The following is a 25,075-nucleotide window of genomic DNA, read 5'->3' as shown; positions in this document are numbered from 1 at the left end:
AGAGGATGAAATAGGATCATTTCTATAAATATCGACATAAATATGATTGATGAACTTTTGGAGTGTGCAAATAAATATATATGTTTGCTAAAAGTAATACTCAAGAGAAACAGGCTGTACTGTTACTTCAATAGTGGAAATGATGGCTTAGTTTGGCTTGTTATACATGATAGGATTATTTCTCGACAAAATTGTTATTAATATTCAGTAATTTCTGCCGTTTTCAGTGCAAAAAGGGTAAAATAATAGGTGTTCGTAAAAAATAAGACACGCACGCGCCTATGCAAAATAACTGAGTGCGCGTGCTGGAAGGTTTATATTAACCTACAGTTTTCAAACTCTGCAAGATATTAACTTATAATATACTATACTACTATACCAAAGAAAATAAATTATAAACAAAATATGGGGCCCCCAGAAAGTGGCACCGTATGTATATAGTATATAGCTCAGTATCTTCCCTTAATATTAAACAATAATTTTCAAAGTTCGTCAAGCATTATACTAAAACATACCTAATAAATATACCAAAGGAAATAATTATGGACAAATTAGGGGGCCCACAATGAGGCACAATATGTAAGCATTTATATATGCATTTATAGAAAAAGGGAGAAATTGTTTATCATATATATATATATATATATATATATATATATGTAGATCCAGATCTCCCCTTGATATTAGCCTATAGTTTTCAAACTCGGTCAGGTATTATAATAAAACGTACTATACTAAAGAAAATAATTATAAACAAATTGGGGGCCCCACAAAGAGGCATAATATGTAAGTATGTATTTTAAATGCATATAATAGCTTTAAAATGGAGACATTGTTGTTCCTATACTGCACATAGGGGAGTGTCGGGTACCCCTCCCACTGTCAATTTCACATGTATAGAATATTTTTTCAAGTCAATGGGCCATCGGACATTAATTGTTGTATTAAAAAAAGATTATTTTCAAAGTTTCAAGCATTTATGCAGCTGGTAACATGGTAAACAATAGTTTTGAAAATATGTTGAATACAGTAGTCATGAAATTAAGAAAAATCGGTCGAATTTTGTGATAAAAATGATAAATGAGGTTTATCTATTGTCAATACATTGGTCATTTTCATTTACACCTGAAAAAACAGTCAAAAAACACAATTTTTGTAACTGGGCGGGCTACCCCACATATTTTGTAAAGAGCTGAAAAACATATTTTTTTAAATTTCTATTCTTTTAAGTTAAACTATTCTTTTTTTGGTATATTCTTTTTGCATTATTTAATTAGATGATAGAAACATACAAAAATATTGATTATTACTCAATATTATACAGAAATATAAGCAATACTCCTTAAGTGGGTGGGGCTACCCATATCTCCCCTTAATATTAGCCTATAATTTTCAAACTCTGTCGGATATTATATTACAGTAGGGAACCGATTATCCGGAGCGATCGGGATCATCGCTATTCCGGATAACTGATTTTTCCGGTTTTCTGAATCGCTACAAAAAGCCGTTTTTTTATTGTTAAACCCAACTAAAAAAAAAAAAAAAATATTTGGAAATAATCTTAAAAAGAAGAAAAAACGATGAAGTAATACACTAATAATTATTTCCAAAATGATGGTAAGGTAAACATCTTTAAAAAAAGAAAGAAAAATCCTAAAATCTTATGAGGAAAATTTTTTTTTTTTTTTTTAATGGTTGGAAAATTCATCGAATTTCGTTCCGGTTTTTTGGTTTTCCGATTTCCGGATAACGGGTTCTGTACTGTATAACAAACTTTTCGACAATACCAAAGAAAATAATTATAAACAAATTAGGAGATCAAAATGTGGCATAATATGTAAGTATGTATGCTATATATTTCTAAGTCCAGTGATAAAATGGAGAAATTGTTGTTCACATATTACATATATATATGGCTCCATCCACCTTTATATAAACTTGTAATTTTCACACTCGGTCAGGTATTATATTAAAACATACTATACCAAAGGAAATAATTATAAACTAATTAAGTGGCCTACAGTGTGGAACAATATGCTTCCTTTAATAAATCACAGAAATTACTTATAAAGCTTGTTTTAAGTCAGGCGGCCAGATGTGACTGGTAGGGTTAAGTAATATGAGGCCACAAATTACTAGTCCCAAGGCTCTAGGGTTCAAACTCCGGAGATTTGTTTGATTTAATATTAAAACCTTCATATGACAAAAGCTGCAGATGTGATTGAGTAACAAATTTATGTCTATTAAAATATTCTTTCTTTCTTTTTTTTTTAAAAAAACTTAATAATATCAAGGTTTGATCATTTCTAAAATGAAACAAACCAATAAAAAATAGTTTGTATAAACAAATCAATATTTTATAATCAGTCAAAAAGATTCATCACTGGACTCGTTAGCTAATGAAAAATGTTGTTCAGAAGTTGGTTACTACCAAGAGTAATGCTAAATTCAGTTATTCTTCATTTCAATGAGTTCACTAGATTCTAATGAAGTGAGCATTTTACTAGACAACTTTAGGTATGTTTGCTTATTGTTACTTTACCATTTGTTTTCATTCATCTATTGGTTATGATTGCTCAATCTTGTGATTGCTACTTTTCAAGTCTTTATGCGAGGATGGAATTTTTAATCACCACTAACATTCTTTCCATATAACATTGAAACGGAACAAAATATCGCAGTGGAACTTGTCTGTCCCTATAATATGACTTTATATTTAGCATTACTAGTGGACAACAAACTATTAATTGTTAATAATCGCCTAGTTGTTGATATTTTGTTGAGGGTGCTACTCTACGATTCCTTAATTTTATTCTTGGCTTTTTATCTTGATCACTTTTGGTAAATAGGTCTTTCATATTTTTTATTGATTCATTAACATTTTCAACTTCTTAAAAGAAAAATTATTAAATGTTTTTCTTTAAAATTTTATAAAAGGTGAAAATTCCAAATTAAAGATTATAATTAAAAATTTGAAAATATTGAAAATTAAAAAATATTCATCTATGTGTAAAATAATAATTATTTAATGAAACAAAATTTTTTTGCACATTTTTGATAATTTTTTAATAATTTGGTAAATTAATGGTTAAACAAGGTAGTAATCACAAGACTGTGATTACTGCCATATCCATGTATCACTACAATCTAAAGAAGGAAGTACCATATGAACGTGATACAAATTGTTTTTAAGACAGTGATGAAGTGATACAGATTGTTTTTTGTCTAAGAAAGCACACAATCATAAAAATGCAATTATAATTTTATTTAAATATAATAATTCAAATAAATTACACCTAAAGAAAAATAAATAGAATTTTTTTCTGGAAAACTACTTGACACTTAAAATGCAATAGGTAAATAAGATAAAATATATATAAAAAAAACACATTACAAAGGTATGTAACTGAAACACTTGGAATGATAATTAAGTAAAAAAAAAGAAGGACAGAATATTAATTCTTCTATATAAAAAATTACATGAAGAAAAAAAAAAGATTTCTTGGAATAAAGTATGAAAATGTTGAAAATAATTACATGTATATGAGAACTTCCAAAAAGTTAACAACAGTAGACATTTTTTTTTTTTACAATTTAAGTATTTTATATTTAAGTTACACATATTAATTTTAAATATAAAAATTATCAACATTTAAAAAAACACTTTTCTATTTATGTAATAAATAGACTTCATTCCCTCTAAATATTTTAAAGTATTAGTAAATAGAATGATTCTCATCAAAAGGTGATGTTTATTAAAAATTTATAATCAAAATTCTATACTGTTTCAAAGTATTGCACAGAAAATATTTAAGGTGCAAAATAGTTGCTCTGAAGCACTAATATGAAACATTCCTTCACAAGAAAGTATATTTCCAAGATAATTCAAATATAATTCTAATAAATTACTAAAAGTTAAATATCAATTTTCAATTGTGAAAATATCTAAGTTATTTAAAAGTTCATAATTTAAAATGGCAAAAACAATAACTTTTCAAATTGAACTGAAATCTGTCAATCGAACATAAAATTTGACACATTTTAAATAATTAAAGACATAAATTTAAAGAAAATCATAAAAAAAAAATTGTAATGCTTGGATCAGAGACCTCACATTAGTGAATTTATTACACTCACTAGTACTCTTTAAGAAATTGATGTAAAAAAATGTTTTTTTTTTGCCTTCAAATCTTTAGAGGAAAATAAGCAGGTTAGTTTGAAGGGAAAACCATTATACATTTGAAAGCTGAAATTTGAGTAATAATGCAAATACCAATTGGACTTCTTAACATTTGCTATACTCATAAGCTGTTTATATATTAAAAAAAGTTACACAAAGTTAAATTTTGTAAATATTAAAATAATAAGCTTCAACATACGAAAGCATAAAAATTAGAGAAACATTTTAAAATATTATGAGAAATTTTCAAACTAGTAATCTGCATATTAGGGTAAACAAAAAAACAACAACAATATTTTTAAAGAAAAAATGTGCAGAAAAGATGCGACATGTAAAAAGAAGAAAATTGATATAAAGTTTTTTTTAAATTTCTTTATATCTTTGGTTGCGCATTGCACTTAAAATTTATAAAAACTGAAAAAATTGAACATTTTCTTAAATTTTTTAATTTTACTCAACATTGTGAAATCAACACGCTATTTTTTCTTATACTTATTGCTTAAAAAAGTGAAATAAGTAAAAATAACATTATTTCAAATTTTATGACTTATACTATTATAGATTATTAGCATCCACATAATGAATCAAAGAAGGTAATTATTGGACAAGATTTTGACTGTCCTAGAACTGGGGTCCAGAGAAAATTTCCAGCAGAGCAAATTATTGAAACACAATTTTTTTAAATGCTGTTTTAAGAGAAATTTAAAGTTTTATATTAACAAATAGCAGGCACATAAATTTTTTTTAAGAAGCCAGTAAACTAGAGGAAAAATTATTATGCTTGTACAATAGAGCATCTATGTATATAGTGCTTAACTACAGAATTGTACATTTAATAAAACCTAGATTACAGTACAATCATGCTCGTGAATGTTTTTCCCATAAACTGCAATCATAACAAACAGTAAATTTTCCATGAGATCACAAAACAAATTTCATTCAATTTCTAGATTCATAATTTGAAGTAAATTGTTTAATACGGAGATATTTTGAAATTACTTAAAAAATGGTTGCTTGAAATCTATGAAATTCACTCTTATATTGAAACACATATGCATGAATCATTTCAAGAAGGTAATTTTTTTTCTTTCCTCAAATTCTCAGAAGGACTGAATTAACATTATTTACAGCTCCGTACAACTCTGCATTTGCTGCAGTTAGACATCAAGAAAGAGACAAATGTGTCATACATTATTTGGTTGGTCGAAATTGCCAAAATCTGTCTTTATAACACTTGCATAAATTTTGAATTTTTTTTAGTTTGGTTAATGATAAACAAGAATTAGTCGAACAGTTCTATGTTACGCAGTCTAGGATTAAATATTTTATCGTACAAGAATTTTAATATTTCTTCTACTGGCCCAGCTTCTTATGTAAAATTTACGCAATTGCCATTTGCATTAATATATAATTTGAATCTCTCTTTAAAACAGCATGATAGAAAATGTTCACTAATCATTAGTTAGCTCTGAAAAAAAATCAAATGCAGGACATTCAAAATCACCCACCTTTTTACATTCTTTGGCTCTCAAATATTCTATATTTACTTTCAGTTTTGATAATCAATACTATTCTGACAAAGTAAGCAAAAAAGTATTAAATTTATAAATTATACTAAACTACTGATTCAACAAAATTTGTTACAATCTGGAAAATTTTATGACATGGTTGAAAAAATCTGGAGAAATTGAAATGTTTTAACTAGTTCTTACCAAGTTGAAATCCTAAAATCAAAGTTCAATTAAATTTAAAAATTCTAAAGCCTGGTGAAATATTTGTCAAAACTCTTTAATTTTGCAAGACTGTAGAAGCCCTACTAAAAGAAAATAAAACTAAATGCACTGCTTATTATCTCATCCACAGGTTATGATAAGGCTGTTGATTAAAGACAGTAAGTGTGAGAATCTTGAAAAATAATTCTTTTTCTAAACATGGTATGCATTGAGCTAATAATGATATTTTAACTTAGTTCCTTTACTTAAACCTTAACTTGAGTATTAAAAACTATAGCATGGCCATTTTATTTAAATGGAATAAAAAAAAATGAAAGAAAAATGTTCAATTTTTCATAAATTTCAAGTGCATTGCGTGACCAGAAGATATTAACCGATTATAAAATTTTCTATATCGATTCTCTTCTTTTTACTTAATACATCTTTTTGGCACTATAGCATTTTTAAATTAAAAATTTCGTTTTTTTGACTATCTAAATGTATATATATATATATAGTAAAGAAAAGTTATGCATGGCAGCCTTACATAAGAAAAACATTAAAATGATACAGTTGAAATAGACCAAGCAAACAATAAATTAGAAGAAAAAAACAAACAAATAATGCACCAATTAATAAATAACATGCAAATGCTTTTGTGAACATTCAAATCTGATGGAAAAGCTTAACAGTAAATAGTAAAAAAATATGCATTTATTACACAATTTTTTTTAAAAAAACTGAGCTTTTATTAAATTGCTAAAGTTTTTTTTCTTTAGAACACTGCAAAAAAACTTCTATTAAATATAATTAAGTGATAGCGATGAGGATATCTTTTTAACAGCAAAGTCATGGAAGAATATATTAGCCACCAAAGTTCAGCTAAACAGTTTTGAAAAAATAAATAAACAAATACTGCTAGTGCAAAATGAAAAGGAAGAAACTCATTGAAAAACAGATGACTAAAATTGATATTAATATCAGATCTTCGTATTTAAAATCTAATGAGTTTATCACAGGAAGAATTCATGAATCAAAATTTTTAAATTCTTTTTCAAATAAAAAATAAAAACCAGACAAAGTAACATGCTGTTATGCACATTAAATTCCTTACACTCAAAATGAACAACTAAAACAGTCGTAACTTATAAATTAAATAAAGAAAAATTCTGAAATACGGCAGCAGTTTCAATTTTTAAAGGTGAATCTAATTAGGAACAATAATAATAGAAATTCAAACTCACATTTTTGTTACTGGATGAGCACTGTTTCTAAACAAAATCTTGCAGGTTAAGACTTATAAAGCAAGTCAAATTCATTATTATTGTTATTGGTAAAAACGAAATTTTAAATAACACCTGTACTGCAGACTAAAGGCAAGTTCGTTTATCTGATTAAGTCTGCTAAAAAAAGTTATTTTTCCTTATTTTTCTAAAAAAATTACTACAGCTACTTTTGAATAAAATTTATACAGCACACTATAAATACTTGATATATATCTTAAGTAAAATAAAATGCTAAAAAGCTGCCTTTAAAATGAGAATGATATAAAATGAATGACAAAATAAGTAAATTGATAAAATATAAATGCACATAAAATATCAATAATATTGAATGTAAAAATTGCACTGTAATTTTCTCATTAAATATAAATTTCTTTGAATTTCAAATGTATTAAAACTCACATAGATCACTAGAGTTAATAATTTTTATAAAATTTAAATCCAAACAAATGATTCATAACAGAAGTTAGTAGTATTTTAATTGATTTTAAAAAGAGATACATTTATCACACATATATTTATTAATGAAAGTGCAAAATATAACTTTCAAGTATATAGTGGAATGTGTTAAACTTTTCAGAGTAATGAAACGTTTAGAAGTCATGACTTTGTTAAGGTGTATATGAAAATGTAATTGTAAATGCAATAATTAATATCTTACAACAACACTATATATTTTTCAAATAGAGAGAAACAATTTAAAGAGTGTAAAAATTGCATAGCTAAATACCATACAAAATATTTGTGTGATTTTATACATCTAAAAATTTTAAGTAACAAAAAATAGTGAAGTTTTATGAAAGAACTTCGATAAAAACACTTGGATATTAAAATAATACTTCTGCAAAAAGTGGAATACATGAAATATTTTGCAAGACAACCATAAAACTTTCACTAAAATATTTCAGAATCTATCTTTTGATAGTGTTCCCATCTCAGTATCTTGTAGAAATTGCAACTCTTGAAGTTCTTGAAACTTTTCGTTATCTTTGATTCGAGCATAGTTTGCAGATAAGCACATTAAGTAATGTATCTGAAAAATGGATATTTTGAGCAAAACATGTAAAATAATTTGCAGAAAAAAAAATCAATATCAATAATAGATGCTACTTACCAAGCTAAGCACAACTAAAAAGCTTGCAGCAAGAGCAACAATAAATAGCACTTCTGCAGGTTCAACCTATCAAAAGTCATAAACTTTATTAAGAAAGAAATCATATAATAAAATGATATTTATTTCAAGTTGCAGACATATCAACATAGAAAGAGTAACAATCAGCCATATTCGACCAATAGTGAAGACAAATATGTGGGTGCTTGCTAGAGTTAGTGTAAATTACACAAAGTCTCAATGACTAAAGAAAAAATCAGGACATTTTCTGGACTTTTAAAATGAACAAATAGATGACAAATGAATACAATTATTAGAATAGTATTTACTCAAAAACTGATTCATCAAATTTGGTTGAAACTGAATATTTTAATTATAATATTTATTGCAGCTCCACTTTTTGTACATTTTACTTGCAATTCAGAAAAGTCTTATAGATTGGAAGATAAAATATATTCATAATTTATTTTTCAATTTAGTCTCATTATGAAAATATAAAGTTTTTATTTTTGAAAAGAAATATGTTTTGACTCTTTTACATAACTCTCTACTAATTCTTATGTAAAAATATCTCAACAACAAATTTTATTTTATTTCTTAAGTATTTTGTACATCAGAAATAAATGCTTTATTCCTGAATATAATTAAATTTATTATTCTTAATACTAGATATATATTTTTAATGCTAGTTATAATAATGATAGAAAGAGACATAAAATTCTTACACAGTCTTTGCAGAAATTCTTTTGTTTTCCACCATCACAAATTCGAAGTAAGTTCATGTCTGTGCCATTAGGGAACATAAAAGCTGAATGAGAATAAAAAAAAACTGTATTTGTGCTTATATATATAGATAAATAATATCTCAAAACAGAAAGTTTTAAAAACACATTACTACGCATATAATGCATTGTTATAAAAGCGGTTTTTAATATGAACATTGTAAAAAAAAAGTAATGAACAATGGTTTAGGGATTAATGGCCTAAACAAAAATTTTCAATCATTAATTTAAACACTAACAATATTACTATAATTACATTGTTTTGAAGGGGAAAAAGAGATGCAAAGCTTTTTAGCTAATTGTGGAGTTGAAAAAAAAATGGACAATATATTTTAATAAAAAATGCAGCGGCATAGCTATAGGAGTGGTTTCAAGGACAAAATACTGGCCAAAATTTAAAAAAAAGAACAATGAATTAAGCAAAAGAATTCACTTATGAGCTTAACATTTCTTCAAAAAAACTTGTTAGTTTGGCATATGAACATTTTTTATAAATTAAGAATTTATTTGAAAAATTAACTTCCTTTTTAGCGATAACTTAGGCTACAGACAATGAGCAAATGAAAATAAAAACAGATCCTTTTAAAATACATATATATAGAACACTAAACAACATAAAACAAGTACTAAAGTTTGGAGTCAGATAAGTTTCAAAAGAAAAGAAACCAGTTTCAATTGCCCCTTTAGCAGTAGGTATCTACAACTATAATTGAAAAGATATTTTGATCAATACAGTGTGCAACCAACAAATATATAAACTAAGACAAGGGTCTCACTCTGTTTCAGAAAAACAAAAAAAAAAAAAAAACTATCCAACTCTTCATGGTAACTTCAACAAAATTTTGGACCATAATTTTGTTGCACAAATTTTTTTTACTGGTAAACAAAACCTTTTTCTTTTTAATATATTAATATTGAAAATTTGAAGCTATCGATTTGCTTACTTATATTCTGATTTAGCATAAAGTAATTTTAACTACAAAAAATAGCAATAACAGACATTAGAATTTACCTTGAGTCTTATTGACTACTTATTATTGCCATCAATTGAAAGACTGATAATTTTTTTATATTTACTTCAGAAATTTTCAGGCTTCGGAAAAAAAAAAGCAATATTAATCAAATAATAAATATCCTGACAATAACCAGTATTCAGATTCTCTGTGGAAAACTTGTAAGAAATAATAATAAAATGCAAATTTTAAAGTAATGAAGAAAAAAAAAGCAAAAGAAGAGATGATTATTAGCTTTACAAACATTAAAGTGATATTTTGCATAAATACTAACACATATTTAACTAAAATTGAAGTATAAAGAGCAATTAAACTAACCCAAAGGTTTCAAATCAATGCATCTATTTTCAGGATTGGGCTCATACTTTAGATTATTACACATTCCCCACCAAACAGAGAACACAAATGTAATAAGAACCAGAGAGACAAAGACAATCAGCCAAACTAACTCCAATATATAGGTTAGTCCCATAAACTGCAAAATAATAAATAAAAAAACATTTTAAAAGTTGAAATCTCATAAATTCCAATAAAAGATGCAGTGACATTATTTATTCTTTATCTCTTACAAAATAAGTTTTTAAAGTCCATTAAACCTTTTTAACACTATTTACAAATAATTACAATAGAATGTGCAATAATGAGAATATGTTGATGCAAGAATAGAATATTTTTAAGACAATATACTAGCTGCACAGAATGTTCTGGTGAATGCTTATAACAGTAAAAAGCAGTTTGAAAATGAAACGAAAGTTAATTTATATTAAGTGATACACATAATCGTTTATGATAATACTTCCTGATTTTAGAAATTTGTTCAGTATATTGATAAATCAATTTTTTCAAAAATATTCAATATTTTTGATCTAGTAGATCTCATAATTCTTTATAAGTGTTTGAGTTAAAGGATTATTGTGGTAATCAAAATAAAAAATTATTTCAAGATATAAATTTTGTTATTATATGATTTATCTTTCAAGATCACTGGGAGCCCAGTAAATAGCACCTTCTTTTGAGGGCTTTGACATGCAAGCCATAGTACTCTGTTCTAACCTATAAAAATACATAGATTTTCCTTTAATCTAGAAAATGGGCTAATATTCAGAATTCAATAATCAGAATTTACAGAAGTTTCTAAAAAAATTATCAACGAACTCTAAATGTCATATTTGGGCAAATTTCTTTTTAAAAAAATGTTTTTTAAAACCCTCCTTGCTTATTAAAATTGCAAAAGAAAAACAGGTTTTCAAAAAAAAAAAAAAAAAAAAAAAAAGCTAGAAAAATAGCTATAGTTTATGAGCAAATTCTCAGAATATGTGTCATAAAGCTCTGTCAGTTAATGTTTTTTTATTTTTTATTAATAAGTTCATTATCACTGAGAAAAAATGTCCTGTAAAAACTTTCAGCGCTGAAGAATATAGTTATATTTCTGAGTTCTTAATTTAGCTTAATGATTTCAACAAAACTAATTTTAGGAGTAGTGTTGAAAAATGAATAGTTCGGCTCTAAAAACAAATGAGTGAAAAAGAATATCTTGCAAAAAAAATTATAAATTTGCAGAGGATAATGCTGAAATAAAATTTTTTCATTCCATTGAAAAAAAAATGATTAGGATTGTGTTTTGATTTGTGCCAATCCAAAAATTTTTTTTCCAGTCGTTTTTAAATTTTATTACACAATCATTGATACCTTACAGAAAAATAAAATAAAAACAGAGATAATGTTATAGAGTGATTTTTATTTAATAAATGGGGAAATCCAGTTATTATAAATATAAATAAGGATGCAAAATTTCTACTTGTCAACCACAAATATTTAGTAAGTAAGTAGAGTTTAGTTGAATAAAATGCTGTGTTTCAAATCAAATATCCATATTTTTTTAGAGTTATTTTTCTTAGAGTTCATATTTTTCTTAGTTTCAGATAGCAAATATTAAAAATGGGGAACAATAGTATGCAAACACTGTACTAAATATGCAAAGATGCACATCACAGAAGAAAGACTAAAAAGAAATATGAATGTTGCTCTAAATGTTGAGAAATAGAAATAGAGAAGCAAATTTTATAAACAATAATAAAAATTTTAAAACTGTGAAAATACAGAAAAACTTACAAAAGCACAAGATAAACGTCCACCAATTCTTGATTTGAATCCTCTATATATTTTTTCCCTGGTAGCACCAGTTGCAAGAAAGCCTACCAACAATAATATCAAGCTGAAAGCTCCCATAACTCCCCCAATGATTATGAATACAATATGCAAATCAATGAGCCTAAAAGACAAACATGTATTAATATGAAGGAAAAAACATATATTAAAACAGCTGACAAGTTATTTAAAAAAAAAAAAAAAGAAACTTAACTAAATCTATTCATTACATTTGATTCCATAAATTTTTTTCAAGCTTCTTATTATATTTTGAGAATTTCCCCAAATAATAATAAAAACTGTAACAAGTACTAATATCGGATACATAATCCTCTTTATAGAGGTTGTCATCTTGAAGAGGAGACTTCACAATTTATACTTTGTGATTGTGAGGTTTATAATTGTGAGCATTTAGGGCAACACTGCATAAAGGCCTGGGAAGTGCAAGTCAGGTGTTTGCTGAACTATATATTTCAGCCAAAAGGCTTTCTTGCTAATCATGATTTAGGGTTTGGGTACAATAGAAATCTGGTCGATGTGCCCTGTGCTTTGGAGCTGCTCAATCTCTAAGTCTAAGGCTGGATACATGAAAAATTGTAAACAAAAACATATCGTTTTCGAAAAACAGAAGTGAAATTTATTGCAAGGAAAAAAAACTTACTTGTTATTTAAATTCTGTAAAGTGGAAAATTTTATCAGTTCCTTGCCCAAATGTGAATCACCCAGAAGGTTAAAAATACTTTTGAACATGGATAACTCGAAATGTTGGATAGCTTGAACTAACATAAATTGTCTTAGAATTTCTCATTGACTCTAAAGTAAAAATTTAATTTTTAAACTGAATTCTTTCAATTCTGTTTTGTTTGATGTTGGATTAATCAAAACAATTTTTTTAGTCTTTTGAAGAAACATATTTAAAAAGTAACATTAGATGTATTTATGAAATAGAATGGATACTGAATGCATATCTTTATTTATTGCAGGTATAGCTAATAAACTTATCCATTAGATCATTTCAATAATATCCATTTAGAACATTTTTAAAACTAGCAGATTTTCTATCATTCAGAAATAGTACTGACATTTGAAAAAACATTGAAGTCAATTTGTTTTGAGGGGAAAGAAAACAGGTATTTCTGGTGCTAATAATGAAGAAAATGTGGATTTGTCACAGTTTAAGTAAAATACCTCAAATAAGAGGTTTGAAGTTTATGCATCAGTTAATAAAAATGGTGAAAATTGTGATAGTATCAGTTTAAGAAATGGTTGAAGAAGCTGGAGAGGTTCAAAGTGATAGGGATGAAGACACAAGATGGCGAACTAGAGAAAACATTTGAAGGCCTCAAAGCCTTTAAAAAATTAGGAACATTTGTATTGACATGAATTTTCAGAAAATGATCAACAATCTGCAACAAATGTTGAAAATTTATTGTTTACGCTAAAGAGAAAGAAAATCAAGATTTTTAAATACTTATAAATAAATGTAGTACTTATTCTTCTTTCAATTTTTTTCAACTAATTTTTTTTAAATACTTATTATAAATTTATCCATTTTCATACATTTTCTACTTATTAAATGATATTTTAAGTTGACCCGCATTCTTCGTTTTCTCGTATTTATCATTCGAAATGAATGGTCTCTTGGGAAATAATCGATCAAGGTTCTACAGTATTATAAAAGTACTAAGTATATAGTTGGTTGTAATTGAGATCCTGTATGAAACAAAATCAAGTTTTATTGAAAAAAAAGGGAAGCTCACCAATCAAACTGGAAATGGAAAACTTCTTCAAATGTACGAAGAGTAAGAGAAATACCACGATAAAATGAACCAAGAAAAATGCCTACTCCAGTACAGCATAATACAGTAGCTATTAATGTGGCGTAAGGTATCCTTGTTAAGCAGCGACATGCTGAAATGAAAGTTTTTCAAGAGATTATAAAAATAACACAGAATATATTAAAGTATCAATCTGTAGTATATAATATGTATGCTACATTTGACAGCCATATGTTTATACTCCTTTATTACAATGAAAATAGAAATAAAAAATTATTTTAATGATTTTATATACTTTTCACTATGCAAATCAAAAAAATTATTTAGTTGAATTGATAATTAATCAATGTTCCTAAAATAATTAATCAATGTTCATTACATACAAGACATTTAAAGTCAAATTATGGAATGACCCAAAAGCTCAAATTTTTAAATCACATATTCATAAAAATACCTAGATTAATTTTCTAACAACCAACTATGAATAAATAGTAATCAGACTTCATCTTTTTCTATAGTATCTCAATTAATCCAATCAGTGTGGCAATAAATATTAAAATTGAATAGTGGATTAGGCTATTGCTTGACGGAGCATTTCGTTATTCATCCAAACAATAACCGATATTTGGCCATTTTTATTTTCATTAAACATGCTCAGCATTAAAGATATAATACAAAGTTTACTTAGTTTTAAACAGTTTGCTAAAACCAAACAAAAATATTCAGACTTTAAGTAATAAAAATACTTTTTTAAAAAAGCTTTGAATTTTTTTTTTAATTTTTAAACTTACAAACAGTTTCAGTTAGCAAGCTATTATCTGTTTAAGGACGCTTTTAGAGATTATAAAGATTTTAGTTTGAACAGCTTCATTATTTTATTTTTCAATTGAAACGTTTTGTTCATAAGATTACTAAATTTTATAAAACATTATTTTATATATAATGCAAAAATCTAGGTATAAATAGTATAAGATTATATGCCTTCAGAGATGCCAACTGCTCCGGACACACCAAAATAATTAAAAAAATGGTTGTTAATCTTAAACCAAAATTTGCAAATATTTGACAAATTTTGCGTTTTTTTTTTAATGGTTTTGCATGACTTAATTGTAATAAAGTGGTGAATTACATAAGCCTTTGAATTATTTAGAAATAGTATTGGTTTAAAACCTTATAAATTTAATTTATTAAACCAAGAATCATAATTAGTAAACTACCAATCGAAAATATTTATTTGCTGTCCGGAGCAAGTTGGCATCTTTGTGCTTTATATAATAAATGATCATTATTGATCCAACACAAAAATATATTATTTTCTTTGATCAATCAAGTATTCATTTCAAATTCGGCATAGCTTAAAATAAGCTTTCTTCAGTTGTAACACAGTTATCATGGAGATGTAAATAGAATTATGAGAGAACTGAACATATTGAATGACGTAGCTAAGGTTGTGTTGGTAGTAGATATTTGATGATTGATAATGTATATGAGAGTTTCATAATTGCGTGGAACATAAAAATGAGGAAATTGTAAAGGATGTGAATATTTGGCATTTTGATGACGTATATTACTGATTTCTATTTACGCAGATCAATGGAGAAGAATATTGACCTGCTGAATTTTTTTTAAATCAGCATTTCGTTTTATATGTAACATTTTTTGCAGAATTATTAAATTTTGGTTTCAGGATAAAATTTTGCGTGGCGTTTTTTTCCTTGAAAAATGAATGTTTTGGTAGGAATAATTAGGTTTTGTAAAGTGATTTTAAGTGTATGTAGCATTTTGAGTTGAATGTTGGTTATGGTTTTTTGAATGTTTTATGAACGACTCAGCCAGTGATAAAAGGTTTACAAGAGAAGTTTGCATTAGAAAAAGATTGTTTAGGGAATGCCTATGATGAACCTGGGAAAGTGAAAAGACCTTTTTTTATAAATTGTTCATGTGCCAAGAACATGAATTTGTTAAGTAGAAAAGTGAAGCATCGTTGTTGTGGGAGATCTTTAAAGATTGTGAATTTTAGAATAAAATAGAATACATGCTTTCAGGTGAGTTTTTATACAAATTCATTTTTGGAAATTTCATCTTTTTTTTAATTTCTTTTTAATTTTATGCAGAGGGTTAACAAAACTGTTGCAAAGGGGTAATGATTTAATGCAGATTAGCAATATTTTTTATTTATGGAATGTTAAAAAAAGTTTGTTGCGTAAAACTTACCAATAAATGGGTGCAAATCCATTATAAAACTGTTGCCAAGGGGTAATGATTTGATAGAGATCTGAAGTATTTTTGTTTTATGAGCTGTAATTTGGTGTTAAATAATGTCTAATTTTACACAGGTGTCATTAGAGGGGAGACAGTACGTATTTGTCTCCCTCAATAATTAGAAACATATACAAGTCCCTCTAAATATATCAGACAAATAAAAAAGAAACCGTGAATTATCATCAATTTAAATTTCTTAATATTAAAAATAAGAAAGATAAAAATAATGAATCATTTTGCAGGTATTTAGTACATTTTAGAATTTGTTTTGTATGCGTGAAATTTAGAAAACTATTATAACTGTGTAGTTAAATTTTGTCTCCCTCAAAAATTGGGTCTCTGTGATGCCTATAGGTAAAATTTTAAATATAGGTAATAAATAAATATGTTTATAGGTAAAATTAATATTTTATTCTGAAATGGCATGGAGCATAATTGGCACTAATGAAATTGAGCCAAGAGTGGCCACGATGAAAAAAAAAAAACATTCAAAAACAGTTGCAGATGTATTACCAATTCAGTTTACAATCTTCTAACTTCGAAGGCTTTTTTCTTTAATGGAATCAGAACAAATATTTCTCTTAGAAACAATTTTAAATAATACAATTCTTATTTTGAGATTATTTTTCAAGTATTAGACATTAAAAAAAATACAATTATTAATTAATTCTTATTTACTTATAATTTAATTAAGTGAAAATTTTTTTTAAATTTAATATTTGAAATAATTTCTTTTAAAAATTTAATAAACAGTTAAATTTTTATAAAGGCTTAATGCATAATTATAATCCAATGGTAATATTATATAAAATATATTAATTTATATTATTACTATAAACCAAAATAATATTGTTTTTAATATTTAGTTGGACAATTCCGATGAATATTTTATTATTCTGCCGAATATTTTTTTATTCAGTCAAACTGAGTATTTGTTTAAAAATTAAATAATAAAATTTTTATCATAAATTTTATCATTTTTTTAAAACAATATATAAACAAGTCTAAGTACTAATCTTTTTAAATGTAGTTGAAAGTATTCTTACATTAATATTAAAAGAAAGTTTCAAACATTATAAACAAGGAAAAACTATTAACCAAACAATTGGTAGTAAAGAATGTTTTCTTATTCTTTTCAGGAGATGTGAAAAAATGAAATTAGAATAAAATGTAAGAATAAATTAGAATTAACTCACTAGTTTTTTTCTCTTTTTCTTCATATATATAACCATCTACAAATTGCAATGGAAAAGGATAATGAAATATTAAGGGACCAGGAAATGTACTCATTGCTAAGCTTATCACAATATAAATGATAGCTCCTTTAAAGTCAGAAGCCTTATAACATACCAAATGAAGATCTGAGTCAATAAAATCACTTAAAGGGTTTCATCATTGTAACAACTTCATTTGGAAATGTCTGTCAGCTTAGACTAGTAGGGCATTTAAGGTTAGTATTAAAAGAAGATACTAAAAAAAAATATTGTCAATAAATCATACTTGAAAGCAAGACTGGAAAGTAAGTCATATTTCTTTTTTGTTTTCTCATCCGAAGTTAACTTATAACATGAGGTAAACACATAAACATTTAAATATAAAGAAAAAATATAAATAATAAAATCAATACAATGATATTATAAACATTTATTCTTATTTTGTACTTTGAAAAGCAAGATTAAAATCAGGATAAAAAATAATAGTTTAAAATAAAATGTGAATGAAAATGTAAATACTGGTTAATTTTAGTGTTCTCTTTTGTTTCGAAAAGTTTAATAAACATCATTATATATTCCTAATAAGGTCTTTAAATGCTGTGGATCACAGAAAAATCATATAATTTGAAACTCAATAAAATAAACAATAAAAAACTAAAATATTAAATCACAAGTTCAAAACAATAAAAATTAAACCATAGAACAATCATAGGCTAAGAAATAAAAATTAGACGAAGCCATCCGAAGCAATTCTGTTTAAAAATAAAGCACAAGTGCATAAACTGGATTTTTACAATTTTAACTTTTGTGTTTATTTTAAACCTCAAACGTTTGAATGTTAATTCTATATTTATTGACATGATATTAAATGTTCAAAATGATACATTGACAATTCAAATTTTATAAAGCACAGAGCTGTTTGTTTATCATAAACCAAATTTTGAAATACATACATGACTAATATATATGAACATTAAATTAAAACTAGAACTTACAGCCTCGACAACATCCAGAAGAAGGTTCTTCAGAAACACTGGAATAGGAATAAGCTTTACGAAACATTTTTATAGAGTTTATAACATGAAAAATCTGCTAACGTTAAACTACTAACAAAAGCCGAAATCTCAAGCAAACAATAACAAAAACAAACTTATGACAGTTGGAGGTATGTGGCAAACGCTCCAAAATGCCTTTTACGAAGATCACATTCAACGCGTTTTCTCTGTTGCTACCCTCGAAACAATTTTAAGCTTATAAAAGCACTGGAAAGTATTTCAACGGTTTAAATTGTTTACAATTTTTAGTTCGAAAAGTAATAGCATCTTGACGATCCATTTTGAAATTCATGCTTTATTAATGCGCTTGTAGCTTTCATGGGAAAGTAATTAAATTGGAGACGTTGTTGTTGTAGTTGTTGTAGCTCATTTACGTCGCACTAGAGCTGCACAATGGGCCATTGGCGACGGTCTGGGAAACATCCCTGAGGATGATCCGAAGACATGCCATCGCAATTTTGATCCTCTGCAGAGGGGATGGCACCCCAGCCTCGGTAGCCCGACGACCTGCACGCGAAGTCGAGCACTTTACGGTAGAACAGTTTATGAGGACCCATACCGCACACCCTCGGTACCTACGCAGGCTGATCCAAGTGGTCACCCACCCGCACTCTGACCGTAGCCAGTGATGTTTGACTTCGGTGATCTTCTGGGAACCGTGTCTTAACGATCAGTCCACTGCGGGACAAATTGGAGACTGAATTGTTTAGTTGTAGTTGTAGTTCATTTACGTCGCTATAGCGCTGCACAATGGACTATTGGCGACGGTACGGGAAATATCCCTGAGGATGATCCGAAAACATGCTATCACAATTTCGATCCTCTGCAGAGGGAATGGCGCCCCCTCGTTGGTATCTCGATGACTTGTGCGGTAAGTCAAGGAATTTTCTGATAGAACAGTTTAACAAAGATAAGTTCCACAAACCCTTGGTCCCTTCGCAGGCTGATCAAAGTGATCACCCATCCGCACACGGAGCTCATTCAGTGATGAAATATTTATTAATGGCAAATATGTATTATCTTTTATTATTTAATAATAGTCGAAAAAATTTTGATTTGTAAGGTAAGCAATTATGTGCATCATTTTAGGGTAAATAAATTTACATAGCAAAATACAAAAGGAGCGCAAAATCTGTCGCAGTGTTCTTGAGAAATCAAATTTTAAAGAAGTCGTACAAATTCGATTTCTCAGGAACGATTCAATCGATTTCGCTCAAATTTTTTATTTTGCAATGCAAAATTACAAAGCTTAATGTGATGTACTTAATTGTAAAAAAAAAAAAGAAAAAAAAAGTGCAGAATGGCTTCATGAATGGCTTTGAGGAACAAGATGCTCTAGTCCCGAATCAGGCGTAAAGTTTTCCTGACCCTGTCATCTTGTCGAGTAATCACGTAGCACATTTCGACACATTTTCCAAGCAAAATATGGTTCCTTGCAATACCATCATACTGGGGACCGGGATAGCCTGGTCGGTAGGGCGCTGGGCCCATATCCAAGAGGTCGTGGGTTCGATCCTCGCCGGCCGAAGACTCCCCGTGTAATAAATGGGGACTGATGCACGTTAAATCTGTCGAGTCTCAAAGTCCTCCATGTCCCCACAACAAATCAATACCTCTGGGGATACTGATCCAGGAGTTTCCTTGTCTTCTGGATTGGCTCAAAATTACAAGGCAACGGAGTTGAACGTAAGTAGTCGTAAACCCATGAAATTGGGTCGGCTGTTCAACGACGGTTATAAAATAAAATACCATTATATTAGGGCAGGGATAGCCTGGATTGTAGGGCACTGGTCCCATGTCTAAGGGGTCGTGGGGTTCGATCCTCGGCAGTCGAAGACTCCCCGTGTAGTAAATGGTGACTGATGCACGTTAAATCTGTCAGTCGCAAAGTTCTCCATGTTCCCATAGTAAATTAATACCTCTGGGGGTACTGATCCAACATTAGTAGCCGTAAACCCAAAATTGGGTCGGCTGTGCAACGATGGAAAATATAAAATAAAATAACATTATATTAGGCCGGGATTGCCTGGTCAGTAGGGAGCTGGGCCCATGTCATGGGTTCAATCCCCGCCGGCCGAAGCCACCCCTCATAATAAATGGTGACTGATGCACGTTTAATCTGTTAGTCGCAAATTCCTCCATGTTTCCATAATAAACTAATACCTCTGGGTTTTATAATTACAAGGCTACGGAGTTGAACATTGGTAGTCGTAAACCCGAAAGTGGGTCGACTGTTCAACGACGGTTATAATATAAAATAAAATACCATCATGTTGAGCCGCGATGGCTCAGGGGATAGAGCGTTCGCTTTCCAATGAGGTGAAACGGGTTCGAATCCCAGCGATGGCTGATCGATAAGAATTTCGCATACGTCTTCCACCGACCGCAGTGTTGACGTAAAATATCCTCAGTGGTATACGGATAATAGATTAGAGTCTCATTGCCGTCTGGCTAACCGCGGAAGTTTTTCGTGGTTTTCCTCTCTGTGTAACGCAAATGCGGGTTAGTTCCATCAAAAGGTCCTCAACAAAGGTAAATTTCTCTCAATACTTGCTCCAGGAATTCCTTTGTCCTCTGGATTAGGTTCAAAATTACAAGGCTACGGAGATGAACATTAGTAGTCGTAAACACAAAATTGGATCGGCTGTTCAACAACGGTTATACAATAATATGCCATTATTTTAATTTTAGAAACTTTGCACAGAAACTTTCACACAGTCGTAACTCTAATTTATTGGAAAACCATGATAGAAATTCTGAAACTCTGTGCAAAAGAAGCTTTCCAAACTCACCTAAAAGGCATTCATTCGGAACTACTGGTACGCAACTTCCACGCTTGGAAACTCAAAACAAATTAAATTGCCATCTAGAAGGAAATGGTGTGAAATTTGAAAAAAAAAATCACCTCAAAATCTGTCTGTGTTGTAACTCTTGCAGTATCAAGCATCAGTATGCAACACACAACAAATTCTGAATATGTAACCCACAGCAGGAATCGGTTCGGAAATTTCTTTTGAAAAGCTAAGTTGATTTTTTTTCCTTTTCTTTTTACAGTGTTATGATGAATTGCTTTGGCTTCTCAGATTTTTCGGACCTGAGTGATCTTTGCAAGCTGATACGCTGACGACTTTTGATGATCAGGACAAATCTTGTGTTGCTTACACCCATCACATGGATGGTAAATAGGGGGCTGTTGAAGTCTCGGCATATCGCCACTGGTTAAAGATTAATTTTTTTTTAAAGTTTTCTTCTTCTTTTTCCTTAAAAAAAGACATTTCCGCGTACATCCTGTGGCGTGAATGACCCGTTCTGATATTACTTTTGAAGCTCTGGTGCACATCCTGTTGTGTATGTATAAAAGTACCTGCAAGTAGAAGAGCTGTATTATTCAAAATGAGTCCCGATGAGAGTACTGTCTCTTTCATTTTGGATAATACCAGAGCGATTGCTAACACAAGAGCTATTGATGAGATTATAGTGAAGAGTGTCTGTGGCAAATTTTCCTCCGGAAAAAGATTTACTGAAAGAGCCAGCCCTTATGAAAAAATCGAGGTATAAATGAGGTATAAACGAGGTATATTTTAAAGGTATAAAGGAGGTTGTTGTTTAAATACGTCGTAAAGGTTGAAAAGGGTGCAAATGAATACCTCAAAATCAACCTCAAATATACCTTAAATATACCTCCAGAGGTATATATGTTTCAGCCTGAAGTATATTTTTTTACACTTGCGGAAGTATTTATTCAACAACCTAAGGTGTGCCATTTTACACTTCAGGTTATTATAAATCAACCTCAGGTGTATTTTGTTCGACGTCAGGTAATTATTTTTCAACCTCAGGTATATAATTTTATGCTTGTAGAGGTATATATTTATCAACCTGTGGTGTGTCGTTTTACACTTCTGGTTGTTATAAATCAACCTCAAATGTATTTTGTTGTACCTCAGGTAATTATTCTTCATCCTCAGGTATATAATTTTATGCTTGTAGAGGCATATATTTTTCAACCTAAGGGGGGCCATTTTACACTTCTGGTTGTTATAAATCAACCTGAAGTGTATTTTCAACAATTGGAAAGGTTATTTTTAATTAGCGCTATGTGTTCCATGTTCTACCTTAAGTTATTATTTCGTAACCTCAAGTATATATTTTTGTATTTTTAGAAGTATTAATTTATCAACCAAAGATGTTTTTTTTAGCACTTACGAAGGTGAGGTGTTATACGGACCACCTAGTTTATTAATTTTTAGACTCACTAAATAAAAAATATAATATATATATAAAGATATTATATATATTATATGAAGAATAATGTACATTACATTTTTTTCACTAGAGATCATTTATCAACCTGAAATTTTTAATATTAAACCTTCGGCAGTAATTGCTTCTTTTGTTAAGCTATAAAAGAAAGCTTCAAATGCATAATTCTTCTATAATTTTAATAGATTGATTTAAATCATCTTAAAATAACACTTATCCAAATTCTACAGTTAGTAAAAATTATTTAAGGGAACTCATACTCGTATTTTTAGAAGGTAGTTGTCTAAGGTGCTTGAATTTTTAAAGCTATAAAACTACAAATTTAAATAATTAGTCAGCTGAAATTCAAAGTACTTTTATTTAAAACTAAAATTTCACTTTTTTTACAAACCAACAAAATTATTTTAAATACTGTTTCCGTCTACATGTTGAAACTTGTAATTATTGGAACCTGAAAGGAAAAAAAATATAAATTAGTAAGAAAGTCATATTTACAATAATAGTGGCAGGTCTTAAAATATTAGAAAGTATTATTTTTTTCATTTAAATTAACTGGATGAAATTAATTTTCCTTCTCAGATAAATATCTTCTGCCATTTCTATTCAATCCTCGTAGCTAAAAAGCATGACATGTATCACAGCCACAAAATAAAATACACTGAAGACAGTGGTAACAACATTTACAGAAATTCAAATATACAGGGTGTTTATAAAGTCTCGGACCCATTTTGATGTTTAATAACACATAAAATAATAAAGATAGATTAAAATTAATAACATAAATGGTTAGATAGACTCAAAAACTTTCATGAACCTTGTCAATGAACTTCCACGTGTGCCCCCTTCGTCGCACGGAGAATATCAAGTCGATAGTCAATTTCACGCCAGGTAGCGGCAAGCATGTCGGCATCCACAGAGGCTATTGCGGTTGTAATTCTGGCTTTTAGGCCATCAATGTTCGACACGATCCTCCTGTAAACATTGTCCTTTATAAATCTCCAAAGAAAAAAGTCCAGCGGCGTTATATCAGGTGATCTGGGTAGCCAAGGAATTGGACCTCCTCGCCCAATCCATCTTCCTGTAAAATGGTCATTCAAAGAACTACGAACGATGATACCCCAATGAGGTTGTGCACCATCTTGTTGCAAAAAGACATGTGGCTGAAGCTCTTCTAGTTGTGGAAATACGAAGTTTTCCAACATGTCTAAGTATACGACTGATGAGATTGTCTTTTCTGTAAAAAAGAAAGCTACCTCTCGTGAAATTGACTATCGACTTGATATTCTCCGTGCGACGAGAGGGGCACACGTGAAATTTCATTGACAAGGGTCATGAAACTTTTTGAGTCTATCTAACCATTAATGTTATTAATTTTAATCTATCTTTATTATTTTACGAGTTATTAAACATCAAAATGGGTCCGGGACTTTATAAACACCCTGTATAATTCCAATCTTATTATGCAATTTTAACACTTTTTGTTTTTCCCTACATCTGTAACATTATGGTACTTGTAAGTTTAATAATTAGATTTCCTTCCCTTTCTTTTTTAAAAATCTTTAAACTCAATAAACCTAGTCTATATTTTTCAACTTTTTGTCAGACTTCATGAAACTAGCAGTTTTTTTTTAAATTTTTGACGCTGATTCTGAAAAGGACTTATGTTATTGTCAATCACATCAGAGTTTCTTAAAAAAAGTTATTTTAATAATTTTTAATCAATGTAATCAAGAATCTACAATCGTTTAATAAATTAAAATTTTAAAGTTATGTACCAATTTTTATTCTTTTTTTACACTCAATCGAATAGAACAAATTACAAGCTGATAAGGAGCATTTATTTTAAAGTTGTGAGTAATTTTATGTGAGGGAAATGTCTAAGAGAGAATGATTTAAAATAGTACTTTTAAAATAAGTTGAGTATAATATCTCCTATATAACTTATAATACCGAGCAGAATAAAACTAATAGTTAGTTGTTACAAACACTTGCTTAAATATAAATACACATCCCATAGGATGAAACTCAAAATAATGCATATTACTTTCAACAATAAATGTTTTTATTTGCAATTGATTTTATTCAATTCAGGATTAAAATTGCATACTATACTGACTTATTTCTAAAATATTTAAGATTTCCGAAATTCGCACATTTTTGAAGTAGTGAACCATAAACAGCTGCATGAAAAAGCTCATAACCTTGAAACAAATTGTCATATAAACTTGAAATTGGATTTAATTTCATTCTGCCCAATATTCTAATAAGTAATAA

At 28.5% G+C, this 25,075-nt stretch overlaps 1 protein-coding gene and 1 long non-coding RNA gene across 3 annotated transcripts in view; one reads left to right on the top strand and one right to left on the bottom strand.

Annotated features, from left to right (window-relative positions):
* Window positions 1–3,244: 3,244 nt before the first annotated feature.
* LOC107438135 (neuronal membrane glycoprotein M6-a) lies at window positions 3,245–18,719 on the bottom strand. 2 transcript variants are annotated; one of them, XM_043041960.3, is made up of 8 exons: window positions 18,479–18,719; window positions 17,466–17,501; window positions 13,990–14,140; window positions 12,194–12,353; window positions 10,400–10,556; window positions 9,012–9,094; window positions 8,290–8,355; window positions 3,245–8,208 (listed from the first exon to the last, which is right to left on the bottom strand). In XM_043041960.3, the coding sequence occupies exons 1-8, from the start codon at window positions 18,543–18,545 to the stop codon at window positions 8,080–8,082; spliced, it is 849 nt and encodes a 282-aa protein (XP_042897894.1). In that variant the 5' UTR covers window positions 18,546–18,719; the 3' UTR covers window positions 3,245–8,079. The 2 variants fall into 2 exon arrangements, with proteins under 2 accessions (XP_042897894.1, XP_015905820.1); XM_016050334.5 differs by lacking the exon at window positions 17,466–17,501 and having other exon boundaries at window positions 18,479–18,707.
* Window positions 17,674–25,075, top strand: part of LOC147800958 (uncharacterized) — a 27,166-nt gene continuing 19,764 nt past the window's right edge. The window contains exons 1-2 of the long non-coding RNA XR_015430835.1: window positions 17,674–17,788; window positions 21,593–21,716. This is a non-coding gene — a long non-coding RNA (uncharacterized LOC147800958). The remainder of the gene's footprint in view (window positions 17,789–21,592; window positions 21,717–25,075) is intronic.

This window comes from Parasteatoda tepidariorum, chromosome 12, assembly GCF_982258835.1.
Source record: "Parasteatoda tepidariorum strain Cologne lab strain chromosome 12, Ptep-v5.0, whole genome shotgun sequence".
Lineage (NCBI taxonomy): Eukaryota > Metazoa > Arthropoda > Arachnida > Araneae > Theridiidae > Parasteatoda > Parasteatoda tepidariorum.
The sequence above is the reverse complement of the archived record's forward strand: the minus strand, read 5'-3'. Positions and strand labels throughout refer to the sequence as shown.

Excerpts from the sequence above, each read along its gene's own strand:
- LOC107438135 (XM_043041960.3), bottom strand. The coding sequence starts at position 18,545 with ATGTTTCGTAAAGCTTATTCCTATTCCAGTGTTTCTGAAGAACCTTCT. Across the intron at positions 12,354-13,989 it reads TTCCATTTCCAGTTTGATTG|GCTCATTGATTTGCATATTG; the intron begins GTGAGCTTCCCT and ends TTTGTCTTTTAG. Across the intron at positions 10,557-12,193 it reads GACGTTTATCTTGTGCTTTT|TTTATGGGACTAACCTATAT; the intron begins GTAAGTTTTTCT and ends ATTATTTTGCAG.